The sequence below is a fragment of the Procambarus clarkii genome, chromosome 44 (assembly GCF_040958095.1).
Source record: "Procambarus clarkii isolate CNS0578487 chromosome 44, FALCON_Pclarkii_2.0, whole genome shotgun sequence".
In the NCBI taxonomy this organism is placed as follows: Eukaryota; Metazoa; Arthropoda; class Malacostraca; order Decapoda; family Cambaridae; genus Procambarus; species Procambarus clarkii.
In genome coordinates, this window is record NC_091193.1 from 16,551,006 (window position 1) to 16,573,356 (window position 22,351).

The window sequence follows — 22,351 nt, forward strand, 5'->3', positions numbered from 1 at the left end:
TGAGTAAGGTGTGTGCTGGGTGAGTAAAGTGTGTGCTGGGTGAGTAAGGTGTGTGCTGGGTGAGTGAAGTGTGTGCTGGGTGAGTAAGGTGTGTGCTGGGTGAGTAAGGTGTGTGCTGGGTGAGTCAGGTGTGTGCTGGGTGAGTAAGGTGTGTGCTGGGTGAGTAAGGTGTGTGCTGGGTGAGTAAGGTGTGTGCTGGGTGAGTAAAGTGTGTGCTGGGTGAGTAAGGTGTGTGCTGGGTGAGTAAAGTGTGTGCTGGGTGAGTCAGGTGTGTGCTGGGTGAGTAAGGTGTGTGCTGGGTGAGTAAGGTGTGTGCTGGGTGAGTGAAGTGTGTGCTGGATGAGTCAGGTGTGTGCTGGGTGAGTAAAGTGTGTGCTGGGTGAGTCAGGTGTGTGCTGGGTGAGTAAGGTGTGTGCTGGGTGAGTAAGGTGTGTGCTGGGTGAGTAAGGTGTGTGCTGGGTGAGTAAAGTGTGTGCTGGGTGAGTAAGGTGTGTGCTGGGTGAGTAAAGTGTGTGCTGGGTGAGTCAGGTGTGTGCTGGGTGAGTAAGGTGTGTGCTGGATGAGTAAGCTGTGTGCTGGGTGAGTGAGGTGTGTGCTGGATGAGTAAAGTGTGTACTGGGTGAGTAAGGTGTGTGCTGGGTGAGTAAGGTGAGTCCAACATGAGCGAGGGATATCTTGAATGAAAGGTGTTCCCTAGATGAGTGTGTTGTGCCCTAAATGAGTGGATTATACTCTAGATGAGTGGAGTGAGCCGTAGATATGTGAGTTGTGCCCTGGATGAGAGGGTTGTGCCCTGGATGAGAGGGTTGTGCCCTGGATGAGAGGGTTGTGCCCTGGATGAGTGGGTTGTGCCCTGGATGAGTGGGTGAGATAAGTGTGTGGGTATAATCAAACGATGCTTTTATAACTATGTGAACCATCCTACATATAGTGACGTAATAGATAATTAAATAGTGGAATTTGGTACTATTCACTTTATAGCGTCCGGGAAAAAATAAAGCTTAAAAAACGAAACATAAATATTCCTAGGCCTATTGTAGCACACATATGTACTCTATTGAGCCTCAGATAGCGTGCATTAGTCCTAGAATTGTTAGGTTAGGTTTTATTATCAATATAAATACAAAACCTTTTCCGGTTTGTCCAAATTCAGTAGTACCAAATTCTACTTTATTATTGTCCATATCGTTAATATGGGTACGGTGGTCGTTACTATAAGTACTGTGTAAATAGGAAGATGGGCTGGCATAATGGGTAGTGTGTGAGAATGAGGGAGGGTATGGGGGTAGTTAGGGGGGTATGGGGTAGTCAGGAAGGGTATGGGGTAGTCAGGGAGGGTATGGGGTAGTCAGGGAAGGTATGGGGTAGTTAGAGAGAGTATGGGGTAGTTAGGAGGGGTATGGGGTAGTCAGGGAGAGTATGGAGTAGTCAGGGAGGGTATGAGGTAGTCAGGGAGGGTATGCGGTAGTCAAGGTATGGGGCAGTAGGGTAGGATATAACGAAGGTACGTATGACCGAGTGTATTGTGCCGAGGTACTCACGGAACACAGGCAAGGCCACAGTTGTGAGACTGTGACCTTCATGTCATATATTGCACGGTTGAGTGCATGTTTATATAGTATGTAGCGTGTATATCCCATTCAGGAGAGAGGGAGGGAAAGAGAGACATGAAGAGATATCTCAGCCATTTGCCAATCCATCCCGATTACACATTCACAGACATGTACAAGCTCATGTGTGTACACACAAGTGCTTGCACGCATTCAACACGACCACCAATCTTCTTCCTTAATAACTCATCAAAACCATAAACGTATTCTCCATCTCTCTCTCTCTCTCTCTCTCTCTCTCTCTCTCTCTCTCTCTCTCTCTCTCTCTCTCTCTCAGTCCACAGTTCGCTTGCTCTCACTGTAGTCCTGGCCTCACAATCAGCCTTGCTCACACCGCTCACATCCTTCGCCTCAAGCAACATCCACTTCCAAATCGCAGGAAAATTTAAAATTTGCAATTTCCGAGTAGAAATTCGTTTAGGTATAATTTAGCGGCGCTCGGTTCAGCTCAAGAGAGAGAGTGGGTGTATATTAACTATTTGTATTTATTATTTTTGCTTGCACGATATAACTGTTAGCTCTTGGACCCCGCCTTTCTAACCGTCGGTTATCTAATGTACTGATTCCGGGCCTAATTTTCTGAATCATATATACTACATATGTGTCTCTCACACACATACACCCACACTTATTCACACACCCACACATCCTTAGGAAGTAGCCCATAAAAGCTGTCTAACTCCCAGGTATCTATTTACTGCTAGGTGAACAGGTGCACCAGGATAACAGGCGGGGAACCAAATATCTTAAAAATATATCGCATAAATACCTCCACGTGTATTAAAGCTTGAGTGGCAAAACATGGTGTTAATGTTTGCCACATTAACTTAGTAAGTTAGTAACTTACTAACTGCTTGCTTACCTTGTCCAGGGGATGACCTTGCCGTTCTCGAAGCTGGAGCTGCGTACGTCATACCTGATGCTGATCCTCCGGTGGTTCCGCACCTGCTCCGTGAACTTCTCCGTCTCATCCATCGCTCAAGTCTTCACCAAGAGTATTGAACACTGGACTGCTAATATGCAATATTGCAACAGTAGCCAGATCAATTTTCTTTCGCTAAGCAATAGGATAATAATGAAGCATTCACTAGAAAAATATGACTTATCCTTGTCACATTTGTATTCACTAAAAGGGCTACGGTAAATCACTTTGCGAATCTTGTTGACTTACATATATTTTCTTAGTATAGTGGTTGTTATTAATTTCAGTACTTTCACTAAACACATAAATGATTTATGAATCTCACTTATTGAAGTCACTTCGGCATATCAGCGTCCTTCTATTAACAAGAATTCATTTCAAACCCGGAAAAGTCACAAATAGATTGCCATTTTTTTTTAACTCAAAGCTAAGTAACACAATTTAGCCTCGGCTCAGCTAGTATTACCTACTCCGCCAGCTGTTTTGCCTGAGATCTCAGCTCACAGATTTCAAGTGTCAGAGACAATATATATTTATCTCACTCTCTTTGCGTGCTTCTCTAAAACACCATGTCTATAAATCCACCTCTTCCCGCATCCTCGTGATTCCCCATATACTCTTGAGAGGTGAAGAAAACGTCTCCAAGGATTGTATTTTCTTAACGTTTGTATCGTCTTGGGGTCAGCCAGAGAAGAGATAATGCTGTGTCTGGTTGGATAGGAGTAGTCAGATCGCCTCTATTAAAGTGAAGATGAAATTACGCAATCTATTGAAGATATGTAATCGCTGTCTAAATAAGTGCAGCGATGAATGACTACACAGTTTTGTAAATAGATTAGCTATAGTTTTTCGATTCCGGACGTCTACAACTCTTTCCGAGTATTACTGAGACAAATGTTGCATCTGTGGACATTTTTCCATCCCCAATATTGTACAGCAGCACTATAATACCTTTGCCCCTATTTGAGTTCGTTTAGGTAGTCAACTTTATGTATATTATTTTCACCAGCGCATTAAGTCTTCACAGAATATTTACAGAACCGTATCACCGTTATATTGAAAATATTATTATTATCATGTTTAATTCCAGTAATATTAAGGGAACACTCTGGTGCATTTCAGCATATTTGAAAAATGTTATCATTTATGTTTTTTTGATTTTGGGTTGCATATACTTATTTACACATCTTATAGTAATCCTCTTGGTGGATAAATCCCCACATGTTTTGAAACATTCTGATGTAAAGAGCGCCACTGATCTGTACATCATTGTAACTTTTCACATTGCGATTTTTAAAGAATGTGCTGTTAATACCTGTTTTTCGTTGGGAGTAAATTTTTGTTATTTTATGTCATCATTCTCATATTATGCGTTTAGTGAACATCATCTTGTATTCATTATATAACGGAGAAAATCTGATTTGTAAAAATAATCAACCGAAGGTTAAAATATTTAATTATAAGTCAATAATTCTGCGAAGCAGCAAAAATCAGGACGGCAATCACCTCCCTGAAGCGTATATGTTCACTCTCAAGTATGCCTGTTCAGTCCGAGTATACTATCTTATTGAGGTATACGAAGAAGTATACTCTTCCACTGAGAATTACACACTTTAGATGGAATACACCTATTATGAGTACTCTTCCAAGGAGGTATAGAAATATTAGAGATAATAATACTTATTAAGATATATACATCCAAGAAGGTATACGCTTCCAAGCGAGCATACATTTCCTAGCATACATAGTTGTGGGACACATTTATATAAACTAAGGAAGGAAAAATAGATAAAATATTCATTCCTATATAACGAATCGTTCATATTTAAGCCTCGTTCACTGACTTTGACAAAAAACAAAAAAACATCGATTATATACTGCATGTCGTGTCGACCTCTTAACTACCATTAAACGGACCTAGCAACACTGCCCTCAACCAGTTGTCCACGTAATCAGGAAAAGGATAACAATCCCTGCAAAGCTGCTTTCGTAACAGGATAACGATGGAGAACCCTGCAAAGCTGCATTCAATAACAGGATAACGATGGAAAACCCTCCAAGGCTGCCCTCGTAACAAGATAACGATGGAGAACCCCATCATTATCATGTTATCATTTATCTTCATTTATAAATTCTGAACTCACCACAATCATGCTGATATTTACAATTTTCAGATGCCAAATAAATGACTAATTCATCTCACACTGGACACAAATGTTTCTCCTTACTTATCTTTTGAATGTTATCGGCAACAAAATGTCCGAAAAGAATAGTAAAATACTGTACACATAAAATCATCAATTCCCCGTGTTAAAAGTTCCTCCTTTGAATTATATTTGCTTAGCATTCACACAGTTCTTTTGATATATATATATATATATATATATATATATATATATATATATATATATATATATATATATATATATATATATATATATATATATATATATATATATATATATATATGTATATATATATAAGGCACAACTCTTCTAAACACGAGAGTGAAGTATACAACTTTAGAACACTTTCCCACCAGGAGACTCGAACCCTAGCCAGCACAGAAGCCTTCCAGCAACTGGCATAACAGGTACGCCTTAACCCGCTCCACCACCTGCTCAGACCCTTGAGCACTAGAGCAAGTGAGGGGTCATTTAGACGTTAATTTCATCAAGTCCCTGTTAATATGGGAAGACACAGTGTCTATGCTTAAGGCACAACTCTTCTAAACACGAGAGTGAAGTATACAACTTTAGAACACTTTCCCACCAGGAGACTCGAACCCTAGCCAGCACAGAAGCCTTCCAGCAACTGGCATAACAGGTACGCCTTAACCCGCTCCACCACCTGCTCAGACCCTTGAGCACTAGAGCAAGCGGGTTAAGGCGTACCTGTTATGCCAGTTGCTGGAAGGCTTCTGTGCTGGCTAGGGTTCGAGTCTCCTGGTGGGAAAGTGTTCTAAAGTTGTATATATATATATATATATATATATATATATATATATATATATATATATATATATATATATATATATATATATATATATATATATATATATATATATATATATATTATATATATATATATATATATATATATTAGTATATTTTGGTAGCAGTCTTTCCTGTAGACATATATTATTAAATATGACCGAAAAAGTAAGATTAATAATTCAAACACGAATTTTCTCGATCTTTCGTACGTTTCTTTTCACTGTTGGTGGTAATTCAAAAATCAATTCTCCAAAATTCATTTTTATTTCTAGTCTGACGCGACACTTGAGCGCGTTTCGTAAAACTTATTACATTTTCAAAGACTTTAGATTATACATACACAACTGAATAGAACTTACACATCTTCGATTTGTTTATATCTACATTTGAGTGAGGTGGATGGGGTGAGGTGGTATTAATAGGGTATTAAATTCGTAAACACAAGACAGAACACGAAACAATGGGTATTGAATGGAAGTGATTGTAGAAAGCCTATTGGTCCATATTTCTTGATGCTTCTATATTGGAGCGGAGTCTTGAGGTGGGTAGAATATAGTTGTGCATTAATTGGCTGTTGATTGCTGGTGTTGACTTCTTGATGTGTAGTGCCTCGCAGATAGCAGGCGGCTTGACGTCTGCGAGGCACTACACACACACACACACACACACATATATATATATATATATATATATATATATATATATATATATATATATATATATATATATATATATATATATATATATATATATATATATATACATACATATATATATGCTGTACGTCCAACTAACCACTACAACGACTAATTAGTCATTCAGATGATTAGTCGCTGAGATGCGAGTCTCGTCCTAAGCAAATACAGATCTTGCCAAAGCACTCGGGCGAGTGCGAAAGACTTGGTGTAACTCTGTAAATCAAAACTACTCTGTATGACCATCTTCACTACCCAGGCACCGCAGGAAAAAAATCTATATACGGCATCCTCCATTTCCCAGTTCCATTCTCAGTGCGAGAATCCCCTTTAAGAGTAAATTAGTATGTAAATAAAACACTTTGCTCACTGCAATAAGAGAAATTCTCCCTTAAAAATAAAAAGAGATTAATAAACTTTCCAGATAAGTTCGGGAGAGGAACGACAAGCGGGTTTCTAATTAGAGTCGGGCGCAGAAAAACCAATCCCTTTGATTTTAATGAAGAAAAAAGTCCGAAATTACTTAATGCGTAAGATTCCTAATGGGACGCATGTTTCAATCCAGGAATTAGTAATGACTGATGTTGGATATCCGGTTGCAACTTTTAACATATTATTATACATCCAGATATCAAGCTATTTCACTGTTGTATGGATACATACTTATTCAGATATCCGAATACCACATTAACTTAATATCATATGCTAGCCCATATATCCGGCTACCGCTCAAATTTATGGCTACACAATCGTTCATAATTATTACAGTAACAATACTGCCACTAATAGCCAAGATCTTCCCAACAATATACATTATAACAATGATCCCAATGACCTAAATAACGGTAATGAGCGTTGCGACCGTGGTAAAGGGAGATGACAGCGGCGGGGGCACGCCTGTAGCACCAGCCACGGTAGTAACACCAACAAAGACAGGAGCATATGTGAGTAAAGTAAATTATCAGTAAAGTAATAACAGTAAAGTAAAGTAAAACAGTAAAGTAAAACAGTAAGGATAATTATCAACAGGAAGCACTAAGACAGTGTGACTAGAAGGGCGAGGTACAAAGTACTAGCAACAACTTCTTGTTTTCAAGCAACAACCTCTCATCTATAACGTCATATTTTTGTGCCAGATTAGGCAAAATTTTTGTGTTTTTGTTATGGGGAGAGGGAGGGGGGGGAGAGAGAGAGAGAGAGAGAGAGAGAGAGAGAGAGAGAGAGAGAGAGAGAGAGAGAGAGAGAGAGAGAGAGAGAGAGAGAGAGAGAGAGAGAGAGAGAGAGAGAGAGTGTGTGTGTGTGTGTGTGTGTGTGTGTGCACCTCGCCTGAACGTCAGGGCCTCACATCTGCTCGCCACCTTCATCATATTGGTCTCCAAAATATCACGAAGGCCGCGACATGAATCATTCTCCAGTGTTGTCTAAGTCTTCCTCGCGTGTTCCTTTGGTTCCGGAGGAGCGGCTTGACTTACTGTACGAGGGAAGGTTCGAGTTGAGAATAAAGACTGGTAAAGATAACAGTGTAGGAGGAGTGTGTGTATATTATATTATATTATAAACAGAATTGCACAACTGGGAGCTGAACAAGTTTGTAAAATTTTCCCGGCGCCTTGGTTAGTAATTCCTTCATTTCTCGCGTCTGAGATGCTGCAAGACTCATTACGTCAATCAAGAGAGAGACAAGATCATCATCAGCAGCATCCTAGAGCTGTCTGTGAGAGATTTAACAGAATAAGACTATAATAAATCCCTTTCATCTCTCCGTCGAGTTCGCAGGAAGAATTTCGATGAGTCAATTTTTAATTTCCCTTTGGTGAGTGACGCGAGAAATTCTGACACGTCAAATTTTGGATATGTGGAAGTGAGAGGATTAGCGTTCGACAGCTGGTGATTATGGTGAGCGTTGCCCTGTGGGAGGGCAGGCAGGAGGGGCGTGAATGAATATCTGTATGTATAAATATATATTTTTCACACTCATTATTATATGATATTTGTAAATATATACATATGTAGTGGTCATGTCTTCTCACAGATATAATAATATTGGATAAAACCCCACATTTATGTATTTGTGACATTTATATAAAGATTTACACCAAGTCTTTTGCACTCTCCTGAGTGCTTTGACAAGGTCTGAGTGTGTGATTAGGACGAGACTTACATCTCAACGACTAATCGTTGATTAGTCGTGAGATGTATATTTTGAGATTCAGCACGTTTTCAAGGAATATACCTATACTTTACGAGAGAGAATGTCTGACTGTTTGCTTGTATGCCTGTCCAAGGTTGGAGGCCAGCCTCACCCAACTTTGCAGGGAGAACGGTCTGAGGTACGGGACGGACATAGGCTGGTCGTTGTCAGTCTTAGTTAAATACTTAAAAAAATATATCAGCTTGTAACCCCCCTCCCCTTCTCCAGTGCGATTTTCATGACGTCTGAAATTAAATCACGGATGTGTTTTCTGTATAGTTTATGTTCGGAAGTTTCGTTACATTTTTCCCTTTATATACACATTCACGGAAAATGCAGTGGTGCTTGAATGAAGGTGAAGAAGGACCCAATATATGTGAATGTATAAGCGTTTTAAAAAACAAATTTTCGGATGTACCCCTAAACATCCTTTCTCAAGGTGCTGTAAACATTGGATACAGCACCATCAGAAAATATGTAGATTACATCCGAAAATTAGTTTTTAATACACTTACACATATATATGTGGGTTTTTCTTCACCTTCACACACACACACACACACACACACACACACACACACACACACACACACACACACACACACACACACACACACACACACACACACACACACATACATTTCAAAATATATATATATATATATATATATATATATATATATATATATATATATATATATATATATATATATATATATATATATAATCGGTGTCTAACCACCATCGTCCACTAAGACCAGTCCTCGCGAATGATGCTCCCTCGAGATTCATTAAGGGTTACAAAACACACTTAACATAAATTCGTGAGAAAAACCCCTAAAGAAAATGTACAATTCCGAGAGAAGTCGCAGGAGCAAAACACAAAAGGTGCCGCAGCCGCACACTCTCATATATCCTGGTTATTGTGCAACAAATTTTTGAGAACAACTCCACAGGAAAATTCTTGGAAGTTTTAGAGATATGCTCGGCAAACTGGCGATAAATTTAATAAGAAATGCTTGCCAAATTGGCCCGCCTTACCAGGATACGCTTGGCAGATACAGATTCCAGAAAATATGAAAATATTCAACAAAATCTTGAAAGCAAATTAATTAAAAAATAACCCATGACAAAAAAAATAAAAAATAAAAAAATAAAAAAATTGCTAAACTTATGTTTGTAATTTGGTGCTAAAATTTTGTCGAAACCCTGGAAGGAACTTAGTCCAGTCACTGGTTGCAGTGTGCTTACGTTGACATTACAATGGTACTCCTGACCATTACATTGGTACTCTGGCCATTATATTGGTACTCCTGGCATTTACAGTGGTTGTCTTGACCAATTTAATTTACTTCGTTATCCATGGAGTGCGATAACCTGTCATGCCTCATTCGGTAACGATACCTTGCGTCTCTATAGGCGTGCCTAAGATATATTTGTTACTATTCATTTGATTACGAAAATGTGCATTAGTGTGAAAATTACTGTCCGTTCAACATTTAAATTCCTTACGTGAATTTCCTTCCACAGTGTGTTTATTGCTATATTTTATCTCCTTCACATAGTGATTACCGTCATTTGTCTTATCGTTTCTTCATTTCAGATATCGCTCTCAAGATGGATAACGATATCGTAAATGACAAAATAAAGCACAAATAATTAGTGTGAATATAATATTCGTATAAAAATAATTGAAATAGCTTAGTTGTTGTTCACAGGTCGAATTAGAATGATATCAAGTGCTGATGATTCGAAATTTAACAAAATGTGCTGTATTAGCTAGAAATGACAAGGACCTGTAGTCATGAGAGTTAGAGTGGTTACCTGAATTGTACCTGTATGGGGTTCTGAGAGTTCTTCTACTCCCCAAGTCCGGCCCCCTTGACTTGTGATGCTGTGAGGTTAATGTCGTTGATTAACACATGTTCCTCATAGCCCCCACAAAACCCCACAACCCCCTACAATGCATCATCACAACCCTCCACCTCAAACATGTTCAACAACAGTCGTCACCCACAACAATGTTTAAAGTTGCATCTCGTGAGAAAATCTTAGAAGAAGTGAGGTAACTTTTCCTTCTCACTTTCCAGAAATCACGAAAGTTAGCCTAAGTTGTTCTGTTATTTTCACTCCATAACCTGCTTCCTCTCGGGTCCTAAAAGTACTGTAGCATTCTGAATGACTGAATCTTCAGTGAATTCATCCATTCACTGATTTGAAATTGAAATAATACATATTACGAGAACAGTTTTTTTCTACATTTACTTGTTTGCTGCTCAACTAATTCATGATCGTATGACTCATCACATAATAATCATAATATAATTTTTATAGGAAATCTCGTTAACAAGAGCAATTTTTCTCTCCCTTTTGGGATTTTCGGCTCTTCTGTTTTCCACTGAAATTGCGACGACTGTTTTCAATATGGCTTAACTTTTCTCTTTCTTCTTTAACTTCTCGTATTGACAAATTACGCCGGATGGGCCGCTGGACAGATGTACGAGAATACCAGTGAGAAGTTTTCTTGTATGAAAATCAAAATGTGAAAAAAATAGGCACTAGAATCTCACGCGAGAAACAAGTCGTGATTTCCTCCCCTTGCACCTCGAGATGCGAGATTAAAATACGACTGATAAATATCATTTTTTGCAAGCTTAGGGGTTCGAGGGGTCAAAGTAATTATTTTTGTATTTCCAATTTTCCTAGTAGGCAGATGGAAAATGATTCTAACTTTTATCAATTCCACGTCAAGCGTAAATATTCTTAGAGTAATTATTTTATTCTCCGTCAAGCGTAAATATTCTTAGAGTAATTATAGTGAGATGACACTAGGGAAATGACACACACACACGCTTGCCGTTTTCGGGGTCGGAGAAAGGTCGTGTTGGTGGGATGAAGCCTCATCCTAAACTGCCGCAGATAACATCATCTGGAGGAATTTCCGCGACTTTCATCCAATACCATCATCCTGGAGACTGACTTTAACACATTAGCCTTTTTATTGGAACTAAGTCTTTGGCGCTTGCCTCCAAGACGATGCGCACGCGCGCGCGCGAGCGACCTTTAGCCGAGTGGACACCGCTCAGGGGTCGTATTCGTAAGAACCAGGTTTCGATTCCCTGTCGAGGCAGAAACAAATGGGCAGATTTTCTTTCACTATTCACTAGGAGTAAATAGATACCTCATAGTGCCTTTTCTAGTACTTTCCAGTTTATTAAAATAGTTATTGCAAAAATCTCTGTTTAAACTTATTATCACTGACATCTGTTTGCCTTAAATTATTTCTGTATAAATGGTTTCGATAAATATATATAAATTATATATTTCCAGTTGGTTTATAAAAACATTAGATAACCATTTATATATTGACGTTCATAGTCAAAAATACCAATTTATGACGAATTCAAAACGAGTAGTGATAGAATGTTTCACCGAAAATCCCATGAAAAGCATGAGATAGAAAACAGCCGAAAACTTTAGTTAAGATTAAAAAAGCTACTGTAGAGCATATCCCACGCGGAGTGTATGTCCAATTATTGTCAATTAACATTTGCGAATTTAAATTCGCACATGCAGATTCCTCCCTACAGTCTAGTTTTTCCAGCTGCGATTGATCTCCAACAAAAACTAGTTTAAAAACCAATTTCGCGAGCGTCCAAACTCGATTGTTTGGGAGTAAATTTTCAATCGTAGCAGCAAATCATTTAAGCCGCATGGGTGTGTGTGTGTGTGTGTGTGTGTGTGTGTGTGTGTGTGTGTGTGTGTGTGTGTGTGTGTGGGTGTGTGTGTGTGTGTGTGTGTGTGTGTGTGTGTGTGGGAAATGCTTCATCTCATAAACAGACTTGACGGAGAGGCGCATTTGCGAAATTGTCCCAGCCTTCCTGAGAGGGCTGCTAATTGCTGGAGATATTTCTGTGAAATAAAACTGTACATATATATTACATGTTATTGCGTGCACTATATGGTGCCCTAACACAATATTACTTTTAGTAGAAGTTGTAGATATTAATGTAACAATTATTGATGACGATACAAGTATTTCAGAAAACATTAAAGTCTGTGTTCTGCTACAGAGTTTATTGTTAACAATTTAAAAACAAAAAATACACTAGTACGAGAATTTATATAACCAGCAATAATTTTGCTTAGCCAATAACATTAGCGGGCGTTGTAAATTTGTCTGCACTACTGATTTTATAGAGCGATAGTTTGCTAAGCCACGCCTGTCTGAAAAGGTCATTATTGCAGGTGTAACTACACCATCAAGGAAGGATTCTGGCGGTGATGAGTCCCGAGGGAGATATAACCCTGATGTCTGCTAGATGGCAGCAGGCACCAACCTCTGTCACACTCAACTGGTCACACACACACACACACACACACACACACACACACACACACACACACACACACACACACACACACACGATAAGGATAAGTCAAGAATAACACCAAACTGGAAAAGGTTCTAAGGTTTGCCACCAGACTAGTACCCGAGCTGAGAGGTATGAGCTACGAGGACATCTTTACTGTCTTCCCTCCTTCCATCCTACCTACTCTCCTTCCTTCCTCCCCTCCCCTTCTTCCCCCCCCCCTCCCTCCCTCCCTCCCTCCCTTCCCTTCTTCCTCCATTTTCTCTCACAAACTGCCCTCCACTTTCCCCTAATTCAGCTGCTTTCCTTTCCCCTTGCTATTCTGCCCCCCTCAGCCCCCCACCCCACCTGCCACTCCCGCAGCTCCAAGGTCATCACCTATCAATCGTAATTCACCGACGTACTGAATATCATTTATGTGTGAAATCATCAGTGAGCGTGTTTATCAGGAGTGAGGTGTAGAGGGTGTCCCTGGCGGCCCTCGTCAACACCCAGGGGCTCTCTCTCTGACCACCAGCATCCACCTCAGGAGAGCGGGGCGGCTAATTACCATAATAACACGAAAGGCAAGAGGGAAACGAGAAGGAACAGGCACGGAGGAAAGTGGAGATTGCATGGGGGAAGAGGAGGTTGATGAAGAATGAAAGCATAAAATGGAGGGAACGAGAAATCAGGAATAAAAGGTGAAGTAGATACGGGGGGGATAATTGAAATGAAGGGGCTAGAATAAGAAGAAAAGGAGGAGGACGAATGAGCGAAGGGTGATGAAAGACAGGGAAAGAGAACTCGAGGAGGAAGAGAAGGTGATGTGTGTGTGAGAGAGAGAGAGAGAGAGAGAGAGAGAGAGAGAGAGAGAGAGAGAGAGAGAGAGAGAGAGAGAGAGAGAGAGAGAGAGAGAGAGAGAGAGAGAGAGAGAGAGAGAAGGGAAGCTGGGGTAAGAAAGAGAAGGCGAGGTGAGAGGAAGAGCACCTAGAGAAGCCTCATTAACTTCCTCCTGTCAGAGAAGGGAGTGCTCCTTGACCCTCGAGGATTGTGAGGCACGAGCAGGATGTAGGGTGGAGTAGGATGAAGAAACTAACAAAAGCGGGAAGAAAGGGGGATGATAAAAGAATGGAAATATGAATGAGAAAATAAGAGGGGAAAGAGCAAATATGTAAAATTATGAAGGAATGGAGATAGCCGTTTATTGAAGAGAGCATTCATCAGTAGACGTATATGCAGCACCCCGAAGGGAAAGGAACTCTGTGAAGGGAAAGGAACTCCCCGAAAGGAAAGGAACTCCACGAAACGAAAGGAACTCCTCGAAACGAAAGGAACTCCGCCAAGGGAAAGGAACCCCGCCAAGGGAAAGGTACCCCACGAATTTCTGGCACAGGAAACATTGAGAATAGAATAGATTTAAAGCGCCGTAGAGGGCCATAGAGGGAAGGACCAGCACAGGTGAGCCTTCACCAGGAAAAACAATACGATCTTTGAGGACCCGGCATAAAAAGAGTGCAGCTTTAAAGTAGCTGGTTTGAATGGTAAATAAAGCCTAAAGGGAACGCTTCCGAACACGCGACGAAAATCGGGTGATTGATTTTTTTGGGTTCATTACAGCTGTGTGTACCAAGACAACTCTCAGAATACATACTGAAAATTCAACATTAGGCAATACATAGCGTAATACATGGAACTGATGGGAAGTTTTAAAGTTAGAGATAAGGTTATTAGGAGGAGAAAGGGGGCCAAGCCAACACTTCTATACAGAGTTTTAAGATTAAGAATTGTGCCCCCGGTGTATTTACAAGACATGTAATGGCCTTCTAATAGACTACCCTCTCAAGATAAGCAAAATTACTCCGCGTATGGTCACTCGCGGACAGTATAATCTAATTATAGATTAGCATGAATAACAATTATCTTTTGTTTTCTTATGTTGGGTGTTTCAACTGGGAGAGTTACTAGTGCCCCCACTTAGCTTACCAACCATCCCACACGAATACTCAAGTCTCGAACAAAGTCAAAGTATCAAACAATCAGTGTAAATACAACTAGAAACAGGATACACCTCTCAGTTTAAATACATCAATTTATGACAAAAACCTATACATTATTTTTACTGGTGTTATAATTGTTCCCTGTTCGCGAAGACCCTATATTTGTCCCCCCCCCCCTTCTCCTGAATTTATTCACTATGTTCATTTTCAGTCGATGTGTTGTAGGAACGTTTCGGTGGATTCCCTGGAGACTAAAGCACTTCTTGCCTCGCATAATGAGGCGCGCAATATTGCTTCTCGGCTTTGGGGCTCCAGTTGCTCTTTGGGGGAATTAATTTTGCCACATAACTTTGAAGGGAAGGAGAAATATTTGTTTACGGACGATATCTCGTAAAAAAATATTCGTTTGAGGACGAGATCTCAAGTTCATCACACAAACAGATACACACACACACACACACACACACACACACACACACACACACACACACACACACACACACACACACACACACACACACACACTTCTACAAGCATTAAAGCCAAAGGGAATATTTAGAGTTTCTTTCGATTTCATAATTTTTCGCTATGTTACGATTTGCGTCATTTGGAAATGCTTGAAATGGATTGGTTCGAATTTAGAATAAAAAAGGTTTTAAGGTCATCCAGTGAGTATATAACCCTGGAAGTTCAGACCCTTACTGTGGTAATAGTTTAGGCTATTAAAATAGTAATATATTTGCAAGGCTGAAGATATTTTATATATACATAATGTTTGATAATATATAATATTATATATATATATATATAATAAAATATTACTCTTACCTCCACACGCACTTTCTCCTCTTCTCAAATCATCTACAAACGCAAACTCCTATCCTTCATATATATATATACAAACTCCTATCCTTCATATATATATATATACAAACTCCTATCCTTACATTATTACCATTCCCTCTATCTCCTGTCTTTACCTCCGTCTTCTCACAGCCTGCTTGCTGCCCGTCCTCATCTCGGCAAGCCGGGGATCGCATCCCTCCCCGGGACACTAAACAGAGCCGGGTCTGGTCGTCAGGTCGACCCTCTGGGACTAATATGGCTCCTGACAATGTCCTCCAGGAGTCACACCTTCCATCTTCTTAACTTCACTAAATCCTCTTAATAACTTAGAGTGTAGACTTGCAGGGAAATGCCAAGGAGGGAGGGAGAAGGAAGTTATCATAAGTCCCTGTCTGTCTCTCTCTCTCTCTCTCTCTCTCTCTCTCTCTCTCTCTCTCTCTCTCTCTCTCTCTCTCTCTCTCTCTCTCTGTCTCTCTCTCTCTCTCTCTCTCTCTCTCTCTCTCTCTCTCTCTCTCTCTCTCTCTACTAATCTATTATTTCACAATACTGCTTAAGGAAGGTAAAGCTAGGCTTGATTGAGTAATTCATTTATGCAGTATTGTCGACATTTTTAAGAGCGAAACAATTTAGAGAAATATTGATAAATAAAACAAAAATCGATCGGGCTGTTAGCCATAAGCATTACTTATTACGATTAGTAATGTGATACTGGCAATTAGGTACGACATATATATATAAATTTAAATTTCATACGAAACTAACCTACAATACAAGGCGTCGTGACTTTGAGCGACTATGGGCATGTGAAGGAGGGAGAGTGAGGTGGTAGAAGAGGAGGAAAAGAAAGAGGAGAAGGAGGAAGAGAAGAAGCAAGAGGAAGGCGTAGGAGGAGAGGGGAAGGAGGTGTTGGATAGGGATCTCAGTCTTGTTATCTGATTTAACTCGGCCATATTTAATGAGATCTGAGACGTGACTAAAAACAAGTAACGTAAAAGCTCAAATAAAACTCTCATATCTGTTCACCATCACAGTTCACACTGACGAGTGAACAGATCTCCAGACAGATGAACACATATTACTTAAAAAAATATAAGTATAAATGACTTATAAAAAAAAGTTTTTACAATTTGACAGTTTCTGACCGTCAAGGTTGTTTATTTTTACAACAAATAAGTTACAATTCTCAGGTTAATTGTAAATGTAGTTTGACACAGGGTGAGATATATTTTGAGATATGGCTGAGCATATCCTTATACCCAAATCGACTATACATATTTACAGCATCTTAATTTTAACATTTGACCTGTTCAGCACAAAACAAAAATTTTTTGTGTCTTATTTGTTGACCAGACCACACACTAGAAGGTGAAGGGACGACGACGTTTCGGTCCGTCCTGGACCATTCTCAAGTCGATCATGGTTTTGTGTCTAAAAAAAACTTACGAAATATGGAGTTTTAACGTAACAATTTCAATTATGTAACTCAGGAGTGCAAACACGTAGACAAGTCAATAATCAAAAACAAAAAAAAAGTAAGCAGTCAACACGACAGTTTGATGATTCAAGATTGGCAGCCAAGACAACACAAGAAGATAATACGGTTTATACGTTTAGTATAAATGTATTAATAATACAATACATTTAGATAATACAGTTGGGTAGCGGCACCAACTTACTGACAAAATTTCGCTAAACCACCAGGGTACCAAACAACTTTTACTACAATACCAGGGTACAAAACAACTTTTGCTACACCACCAGGATACAAACTCACTTTCGCAAGAACACCAATGTACAAAAATAACTTTCACTGCATCACCAAGGTACATGAGAACATTCGCTATACTGGCAAGGTAGAAAAATACTTTCACAACACCCCAGGGTACAAAAAAATCGTTACTCCATCAAGGTACAAAAGAACTTTCGCTATACCGGCAAAGTACAAAGGAACCTTCACAACACCATCAAGGTACAGAAGAACTTTCACAATCCCATCAAGGTACAAAAGAACCTTCACTACACCATCAAGGTACAAAAGAACCTTCACTACACCATCAAGGTACAAAGAAACCTTCACTACACCATCAAGGTACAGAAGAACTTTCACTACACCATCAAGGTACAAAGGAACCTTCACTACACCATCAAGGTACAAAAGAACCTTCACTACACCATCAAGGTACAAAGGAACCTTCACTACACCATCAAGGTACAGAAGAACCTTCACTACACCATCAAGGTACAAAAGAACCTTCACTACACCATCAAGGTACAAAAGAACCTTCACTACACCATCAAGGTACAAAAGATCTTTCGTTGCAATATCAAGGGGCGAAACAACCTTTGATACACTCGGTGACTGCTTATTGATCGCAATATAAGTAGAAGAAAGCAAGAGTCTGGACGTATATTGGCTAATTGCAAACTTTTCCTTATCATCCTGTGAGACGACGGAGCACTGGGAAAGAGTCTCTCTCAAGAACTCCCATGTACCAAGATTCCTCGTTCAGTTAATTATCGTTTCCAGAGAAGTAGTAATGAGTCCAGAAATTGGATCACTGAATATTAACAGAGCAAACAATATTAACTTTACATGATACAACGCCATTAGTACCTTGGCGACTATATATATATTGTTGGTTAAATATGATCGCATTGCAGGCGTTGTTGATCTTAGAGAATAAGCTTTCGTTGATTCTAACTATTTGCTAACTCTCTCTATTAAGACGAGCAACCAAGTAACCGAAATTTATGGTAAAGAACCTGATGATTAATGTAGGGTATATTTTCTACAACGTTTCGTTCCACTCTGTAACATCTTCACGTAATGAATTAATATATAGTTGCAACTATATCTTAAATATACATGTGAGAGAGGTGAAGTTGTGTGGGGGTAAGGTGAAGTAATCACACATAGGTAGAGAAATAGGAGAATAATGGGGATGGAAGCCAATCAAACACTGGGTCAGGCGGTGGGCGGAGGGGAACTCGGTAGAGATATCGTTATCTGGTGCTGTATGGTGACGTCTCGATTTGAGTGTAGGTCTGATTTGAGCCCTAATTGATATTGCCTTTTGGTTTTCATTTAGTCGCCTTATAACTGTCTAATTTATAGTGTTCGCGGCTTCCAGAGGTCAGGCAAGGTCCAATTTCCCGAGGAAGCTTTGTTTTGCGAGTAATCATAAGTGTTGTAATCTTTGAATCGATGTGAACCTGCGAGCTAAGGTTATTAATAGTTAACAAAGTAACAGAAGTTAAAATCTAAATAAAATAGAATGTCTTTCAGTCTGTCCAAGGTTTCAGCTCCGACGATTGGAGGTAACCTCATTAAACATTGCAAGATGAATGGTGGGTATTAGGAATTGTCATTGGTGGATCGGAGTCGATTCCATTGCACCCCTTTTAAATAAATTAGCTCCATTAGCGATGCTCAGGAGGCAACTGCAGATGAAATGATGGCCGCAGACTCCGAAGAATTTCAGCATCTGTTCAGTCATTCAAAACATGTTCTGAATGCAAATTTACATTTAGAAGGGGAGGGGGGGGGGGCTGCGAACACTTAAATGGCGCAACCATTTGGGGTCGACCCGGGTATCCCATCTAGTATTAGATGAAGCCGACAATAATATTCTTTACAGAGGATATATCACAAAAAAAAATCATGGGAGAAATGAGAAGGTTGAGAATTAGTTGTAAGTTGGATGTGAGATGTAAGAGTTGGATGAGAAGGTAAGGACAAAGAGAACGAGAGAGAGAGAGAGAGAGAGAGAGAGAGAGAGAGAGAGAGAGAGAGAGAGAGAGAGAGAGAGAGAGAGAGAGAGAGAGAGAGAGAGAGAGAGAGAGAGAGAGAGAGAGACAGAGAGAGAATAAGAGAAGCACATAGAGGGAAAGAAAAGAGAACAGCAGCAGCAAACAAGAACTGAATCTGACTAAAATAAAAAATATATTCTGAAAAAGTTCACTCACAAAAACGCAGGCGGACATAACACACACTTTGGCCATTCCCGGTGACACCCGACACACCCACATATATCCCCCAAGGCACTCCCGACCTGCTCACTGGCACTGAGGCACCAGTCTTTTACCTCATTCAACAGAGAGAAAGAGCAGCGTTAAAAAATTAAAAGTAATAATGATAGCATAAATTATTTAAAGAAATAGAGTAACTGTCACAACTGCAAGACAAAATAAATGCTGGATAACAAGTATTTATGAGAGAAGAGAAAACAACCAATAATGTTAGTTCTTTACGACACCCGTACGATCTAAGGTAGAATATTGTTGCACAGTAACTGCCCCATGTAAAGCTGGAATAATGACAGAGTCCACAACAAAACCACCTGAATTACTGGGATAGCTAAATATTTCTTCAATTCGTACTTGTGGGAAGTTGGGGAAGGTGATACAACATAATCCACCTCCACAAAATATATGAGGGTGTGCTTCCATATATTCTTATATGAAATAATTTCCTTTGAGGCAAGGAGGTAAAAATACACAAAACTGCCCGTTGAAAAGTACGGATAGACTTAGTACTTTAGGAGACACTTGTGTTCACACAGCTGCCGGAGGCTTGTCAACAGCCCGGCTCTACATATATGGGGGTATTAATAACAGGCTTTTTCTCCCTATTCTGGTTGTGTTCAAGAGGGATAGTTATATATATATACCTCCAAGAGGTATCTATCTGTTCAACTGGGCTGTGGTTCATACTGGGACCAAGAGTTGAGGTGACAACAGTTTGCTCAATCGTAAGATCGTCAATCAACAGGCCTGATTAGAGGACACCGGACCAATGGGACCTTGTTCCTTGGTACGACGATGAGCTTCACCACCACCACACCTCACCAGCTCCTAACTCATCATCCACCCCTCCTCCCTACACCACCACTTGTTCTCCCTATCTCCTCCCCACCCACACTACACTCTACCACACCCATGCTTTCCTAGTTGCTACTCGGTCTTCCTGTACATAGCATCGACTGGTGTCATACAACCCTATTATCCTGCTAACTGCCAACGTATAATACAATTCCCAATTAACAATTTGCTGTATCATTTCCTTTACTATATTCTAAATTCTGCAAAAATAATTTTGTGAAATACTAACGGCTTACCGCTTGCTATTTACTATTTATGAATTACTAAAACATATACCATAAATATATTTAACTTTATGACATAATTATCACTGATTACTGAAGATTTATCGTAACAAAATTATAATTATGTAATTATTCACGACAGATTTTGAGCAAATTATATTCAGCTAATGCACTCCCATTCAACTGCTCTATTTTTGTTTTTATTTTTTAAAATTTCCCGTGCCAAAGATAAATTTTATTTGACATTTCACGTCGAGCCAGAATGTGAAATGTTCAGATGGCATTTTTTATTAATTAGTAAAATTCCCTCACCCAGGTTGATGCGGGAGACGCTTCTTCAGCCGCCTCTCACAAAATTAATAAAACTTACTACGCTTCATAAAAAAAAACTTTAATGAGACATGGTTGACGGAGGTGCCTACCTAAAGTATAAGACGCAACCTGGTAATTGCCAAACTTTCACTCGCCTTGGTAATCTAGTTGGATGTTTATGTAATCCTTGTTTGGAGTCCAGCAAGTGTGTACGTAACGCTTGTTTAGAGTCCAGTAAGTGTGTACGTAACGCTTGTTTGGAGTCCAGTAAGTGTGTACGTAACGCTTGTTTGGGGTCCAGCAAGTGAGTACGTAACGCTTGTTTGGAGTTCAGCAAGCGTGTACGTAACGCTTGTTTGGAGTCCAGCAAGCGTGTACGTAACGCTTGTTTGGGGTCCAGCAAATGTGTACTTAACGCTTGTTTGAAGTCCAGCAAGTGTGTACGTAACACTTGTTTGATGACCAGCAGGTATTTATGGAACAATTGTGGTAAACGTCACACTAGTTACTACCCCGTAACCGCCAGGAGTCACGCCTGGCGGTTACGGGGTAACCCTAACTCTCCTGGTTATTCCTTGATAACACTAAGGAATCAAAATCATACCTCTTGCTAACCTTAAATTTTAAGGGCAGAAGTTGATAGCCTCTTGCGCCTGTTGATAAGTTTAGGAGCTACACCTCTTTCTAGCGGTGTAGCAACAGGTGTAGCTCCTCTTGTATTCTTTTTGTTTATTAAATGAGAGAAGATAAATTCGCCTGGTTACTATTGCAATATTAAAGGAAGTTGAGTGGGGGAATAGTATTAAACTACGGACTGAAGGAAGGCCAAGCGAGTAGAGAAAGGGGGTAAAGGCTCACCAACGGATTCAGCAGTGGATGTGAACGCCAGACAACTAGTGTGTGCTGAGTTGGATTCCCATATATTTGACATTGTCCGTTTCTCCTCAAATACAGGGTATTGCCGAGTGACTTCCCAAATGCGTTGTAGACACAAGAGGATATATATATATATATATATATATATATATAAGCAAGCTACCTGTCCCTGACAAAATGAGTTATTATAATTATTAACATAAATTGACCTAGAGTGCCTGGACTAGAGGGGAACACAATATATATCTACACTTTTTATTACCCTATTTTACACTCTTGGGTTCCTAGATATTATAGTCATTGGGTATTATTTTACTTGATTTATCACACTGTCTGATCTGTTGGTGTGAACTTTGTTGGAGATGCATGACGTGACTTGATAATTATCCCTCAGGCTTTAACAGCTATGAGTAACGTCTAATTCAATAGGAAATAGAAAAACACAT

At 39.7% G+C, this 22,351-nt stretch overlaps 1 protein-coding gene across 1 annotated transcript; it reads left to right on the top strand.

The window, feature by feature from the left end:
• The first annotated feature begins 7,071 nt into the window (after positions 1-7,071).
• On the top strand, positions 7,072-17,959 carry LOC138350154 (uncharacterized). The gene is made up of 2 exons (XM_069300476.1): positions 7,072-7,167; positions 17,522-17,959. The coding sequence occupies exons 1-2, from the start codon at positions 7,072-7,074 to the stop codon at positions 17,957-17,959; spliced, it is 534 nt and encodes a 177-aa protein (XP_069156577.1).
• The last annotated feature ends 4,392 nt before the right edge of the window (positions 17,960-22,351 follow it).

What these genes read in the sequence shown, in the direction of transcription:
- LOC138350154 (XM_069300476.1), top strand. Translation starts at nt 7,072, where the DNA reads ATGAGCGTTGCGACCGTGGTAAAGGGAGATGACAGCGGCGGGGGCACG. An exon ending in CAACAAAGACAGGAGCATAT is followed by an intron (nt 7,168 to 17,521) that starts GTGAGTAAAGTA and finishes TACTCCATCAAG; the next exon opens with GTACAAAAGAACTTTCGCTA.